At 40.0% G+C, this 5,449-nt stretch overlaps 1 protein-coding gene across 1 annotated transcript in view; it reads right to left on the bottom strand.

Moving 5' to 3' along the window:
* Positions 1-1,860: 1,860 nt before the first annotated feature.
* LOC122803244 (protocadherin Fat 4-like) overlaps positions 1,861-5,449 on the bottom strand; it is a 166,819-nt gene continuing 163,230 nt past the window's right edge. Inside the window, exon 7 of the mRNA XM_044072841.1 lies at positions 1,861-4,109. Coding sequence (XP_043928776.1) covers positions 2,578-4,109 — 1,532 coding nt within the window. The 3' untranslated portion in view covers positions 1,861-2,577. The remainder of the gene's footprint in view (positions 4,110-5,449) is intronic.

Genomic DNA, 5,449 nt, shown 5'->3' with positions numbered 1-5,449 from the left:
GATATGCTCAGAGTTGGTTCACAACAACAAAAAATACACTGAACCCACAGATATTGCTAACATTCTGGCTGACAGCTTCAGTGCAAATTTCTCCCCTCCTTCACCCCCAAAAGAAGAAATACTTATCCCAGCTGAATGTAATCTCCCTGTCATCTCAGATGTCCAAGTGAGAACCGCCCTAAACAAAGCAAAAAACACAGCATCAATGGGACCTGGCGGTATCCCGGGGTGCGTGTTACGTGAACTCCAAGAGGAGCTAAACCCACACATAAAAATGCTATTTAACCTTAGCCTTACTTCGGGATATGTACCTGAACACTGGCGTACAGCAACAGTGGTCCCACTCCACAAGGGGATGCCTCTACAGACCCTGGAAACTACCGCCCCATAAGCTTAACTAGCCTGGTCTGCAAAGCTATGGAAAGAATCATTATGGAACTCATAAACAGAGACATAGGGGACCTACAGACACTTGACCCCACCCAGTTCGGCTTTGTAAAGGGCAGATCCTGCCTTTTAAACCTGGTTGACTTTTTCGAAACAGTCACTAGAGCCATTGATGAGGGCAAAGCAGTCCATACAGCATACCTGGACTTGGCTAAGGCCTTCGACACAATACCCCACTCAGGCATCATAGATAAGCTAAACAGCTTAAAAGTAAACCCTTATGTCACTAGATGGGTTGCAAACTGGCTAAAGGACAGAACCCATAAAGTTAAAATCGCTGGAGTAATGTCAGACTCAAAGCCAGTCACAAGTGGTGTCCCACAGGGATCTGTCTTGGGACCCCACTTGTTCGGCATTTATTTCTCAGATGTTAAAGCAAACATGGGAGGGCTGTGGCTGACAAAGTTCGCAGATGACTGCAAACTAGGCGCCATAGTCGATACACCAGCAGACACACACATCCTACAAAAAGGCCTCACTGAAACGGACAACTGGTGCCTTAGTCACGGCCTTAAACTAAATGCCAAAAAATGTATAGTCATCCCTTTTGGAAAAAACAAAGTACCCACAAATTATCACATAGACAGCAACCCACTGAGTGCGGAAAAAGTAATCAGAGACCTAGGGACCCAAGTAGACAGCGACCTCTCATTTGACACCCACGTTGCCAAAGTGGTTAGAAAAACATTCTACCTTGCACACCTCATTATGAAGGGATTCACATCCAGATCCAAGGATGTCATTGTACCCCTATATTCCTCCCTCATCAGACCCATGATTGAGTACAATGCCCCATTTGGTATGTACCTCACCTGGCATTTGCAACAGCTGGAGAGACCACAAAAGTACCTCACCAAAAGGATCAAGGGTCTCCAACATATGTCTTATTCTGCCAGACTAAAGAAACTTCAGCTCTATTCAGTAGTATACCGCCTGCTCAGAGGTGATCTCTGCCTGACGTACAAGGCCATGTCCAATCAGGATCTGATGGACATGCTCCACCTCAAAAATCCAAATCCATCAGGACCACGAGAGCTAAAGACTTAAACCTCGGCACAAGTATGAATAGGACATGCTGGAGGGATAGATTCATAACCCAGAGGCTTCCCATGCTTTGGAACAGGATCCCAGTTCGTATTAGGCAGAGCCCCTCACTGACTCTCTTCAAGAGAAATCTTGATGAGTGGATGGGAGATCGTAAGTTTACCCCAGGGGTCACATCTGTGTCACTGCTAGACAGGGGCACAGTAAACTAATTCTATTATATAAGGGGACCTTCATTGTGTCACTACTAGACAGAGGCACAGTATTCTAGATTTATTCTGTACATTTTTGTACCATTTCATGGGGTGGCAAAAGCCACATCACTATGGCTAGGCTTACAAATGCCCCAGGGCAGATAGCCTAGTACTATACTATGAAACTATGAAACTATGAAACATATTATCAAAGACATGGCTGAATGTCATGCTCTTTTGGCATTTTATCTCTAAGTACAGTGTTGGTGGAGTATTGTGTTACTTGTAAAAGGAAAGGAAACATTCCACAAATAAAAACATGAAGTTACTGCTCCAGCACACATACCTCACTTGGAACACTGAGCTTAATTCTGTAAGCAAAGTATGGAGGAAAACATGGGTAAATATAGTTCAAAAGTTGCAGTGCAAGAGGAAGTGAGCAACCACAAGACATTAGAAGAAAGAGCTAACTGAATGAATATGACAGAATTAAATGTTATTTAGAACAAATGACAGTTAACGAGAGAATGTTATGAATCCCAGACTTTAGGAAGACATGAGAATATACCGTATGTAGGGGAAGTGTAATGCAGGCATGGAACAGTCTCCAAGTTTAACTGCTGCGAAAGGAAATGGAAGTTAAGTTTTTAAATATGCATGGGATTGATATAAAGCAAACTTCATAAATGAAAGTGGTGGATAAAGATGACCAAATGAAATTAGTAGTACTACAGAATGTAAGAAAATGGCCAGATAAAGCAGAAAAGACCCAGGTCTTACTTGCAGGAAGCTTATATGGTTATGTTTGTTCAGAAAAACATGAGTTGTTTAATCACTTTTTACATTTAGTTAGCATTAATCATAAAACAATATCAGAACATTTCTTCCTTTGTCATTGCTTGTTCCTTGATATAACTGTTTGCCCCTTTTTTAACTTAAAAGGTATTTCTGCAAGGTCTTTAAAAACTTCTACATAGTCTTCAAGTCTTGGTCCAATGTTTATCAAGTTTTTCCAATTGCCAGATATGTTAATGGCTGAATGACTGCAAAATGAAGCACTTTGATTTGTATCCTCGTCCAAATTCCAAGTAATAGTCTGACAGACATCAGACTTATTTGTTTTGTGATTTTCTGTAGTGGCATCTCCCACTGCAATCTGTTTTCTGCACATAGTCACATTTGAATGGTCATATAGGAAGAAGGCTTCCTTGTCACAGCCATATTCCGAACATGTGAAAGAACTGTAAGAGTCACTGTCTGAGGAAAGCGTATCTACTTCTTTCTCTGTGGATGTGAAAATCATTTGAGATTTCCTATGCATCATAGCATTTTGATATGCTACATTCTGTGCAGTTGTTATGTTGGCCATTGATAATCTTGGGGCATATATTTTTTCAACCTCTTCTGATGAGAGAGCCATGGGAGTTCCATACTTATGCCTGATAGGTACTGACCCATACATCAGCTGAGATTCTGAGTATTGCTTTCCACTGTGCTGAGCTTCCTCAACGGCCAAGCTTCTCTTCTGGCTTGGACAGCTGGAAGTAACAGTTGTAGCCAGTTTAGTGACCTGCAGGTGTTCTCTATAGCCAACAGACATGTGTTCTCTGAGGAACGGTGGTAGCCCAGCCAGTGTTTTTTTCATAGACAATTCAGCATTAGTTAAATTTGTAGCAGACATATTTGTTTCCAAAGACTGCAGTTCTGTTCTGCTGGATGTCTGGCACATGTTTTCAGGATTACTGACTGGATGGCAGAGTGTAATATCAATATTACCAAATAGTGAAATGCTGCTAGTTTTGTCTAGGTTGTAATGCTCTGATTCATGACATTCGCTCCATTTTGCATTTTGACCATTTTTGCCTTTGATTACACCTGACTGCCTTTCAGGATCCTGGGCTACGTCTATGTTTGTAACACAGGTATCGTCAAACTCAAATGCTTTGTTGTCTTTCCCTTTCTCACATAATGCTAATGTTCTCCTTTTTTCTCTTTCATCCTCATTAGATGTACGCTTGTATTTCATATATGCAATAATAACCAATGCACTAAAGGAAAGAACGGCAGGAACACTTACTGCTAAAGCCCAATATGGAATGCTTGATTCCATTTCTCCACAGGCTGTAACTTCATTAGCTTCTGTCAAACAGAGCTCACACAATGGACCAGTAAAAAAGAATTTGCAAATGCAGTAATTTACACCATCTTCAGAGAAGAAGCATGTCCCCCCATTATGGCATGGGTGGGTTAGACATGCAATGGCAACAGATTCTCCAGAACAGTACATGCTACTACAGGACTCTTGTTCTGTGCATTTGACTTGCACTGAATGTTGATGGAAATGAATAACAGCCATTTCATTCATGCCAGAGAAAGGAAGGGCCATATTGTTATACATGAAGTATTCAATGCAGCCATCGAACCCTATGATAAAGAAAACAATAATCAATATTTTATGAGTGTGGCCTTGCGGAAGCAGAATAAAAACATTCATATCGTGTATACAGTCATTCTTTGTTTTCAATGTGTCATCAAAATGTAAGATACTAACTCATCTACTGTCACCCATCATTTACAATGGATTGTTGAAATGTTTACCTATTATTTAAAAATCATTTACAATGGATTGTTGAAATGTTTACCTATTATTTAAAATAGAGTAGTAACTTTTCTACTCCCACAAGAGTTGTTTATGTAAAATAAATGACATTAAGAATGATATAGTTCTTTGCTCAGAATATTTTACCATTTAGACTGGTAAAGAAAGTAAAATAGTTCAGTGAATATAATACAAATGCATTCAAATTTAGCTATTTTATATTATACAGAAGCTCATGTTTTTCTCATTGTTGTAATCGAATGGTATTTATTTTTTGTTATCTGCTTTTTCCCTCATACCATCAGGCTCTTCCTATCAGACTGTTACTCACTCATTCAGGTTCACTTCTTCAGACCACATTAATAAATATGGGGGTCCCAGTCCCCGTGTAGATTTGCCTAGATAATGGTTTTAGGGAAGTGGGCCATTTGCCGGAGGAGCTGTCATATAGGCAGCCATGATGTAGGTATGATTTTTTGTTGACCTAAACCAAGCTGTCTTGCACTCCTGGCATGCAAGTAGATGAAGCAGTGCATGAAATGCTGGTATAATGCACTATGTGTGATTTATGCCTCTAAATCTGGCAACGGTGACTAAGGACTACAGGACATGATCAACTGAGATGGGAGACCCAGTATCAACAACTCACTCCTACTTATGCTAGTTTTATCCCCTAGTGCTGGGTCTTTATTTAACGTTAGAACATCTGTGTTATAGTCAGGACATTATCACACCATGAAAAAAGTTGATTCATTTATGTGGGTTACTAATACAAGGCTGCAGGCCAGCAGTCCAGAATGAGCCCAGTGTGTGTGTGTGTGTGTGTGTGTGTGTGTGTGTGTGTGTGTGTGTGTGTGTGTGTGTGTATCTATATATATATATATATATATATATATATATATATATGTGTGTGTGTGTGTGTGTGTGTGTGTGTGTGTGTGTGTGTATAAACAGACACACACATATCTATCTATATCTATATATCTGTATATATATATATATATATATATATATATATATATATATATATATATATATATATATATATATATATGGGTCTACTTCAGTAGACCGACCGCTCACTTACCCGACACCCAGTTGCCTGAGACGACAAGACCAACACCTTCAGAAGATGGACGTTTCATGCGAGGTAAGTAACCGCTCG

The sequence above is a fragment of the Protopterus annectens genome, chromosome 5.part1, assembly GCF_019279795.1.
Source record: "Protopterus annectens isolate FY-2018-M chromosome 5.part1, PAN1.0, whole genome shotgun sequence".
Classification (NCBI taxonomy): domain Eukaryota; kingdom Metazoa; phylum Chordata; order Ceratodontiformes; family Protopteridae; genus Protopterus; species Protopterus annectens.
Note: the sequence above shows the minus strand (reverse complement) of the source record. Positions and strands in the feature narration are given on the sequence as shown.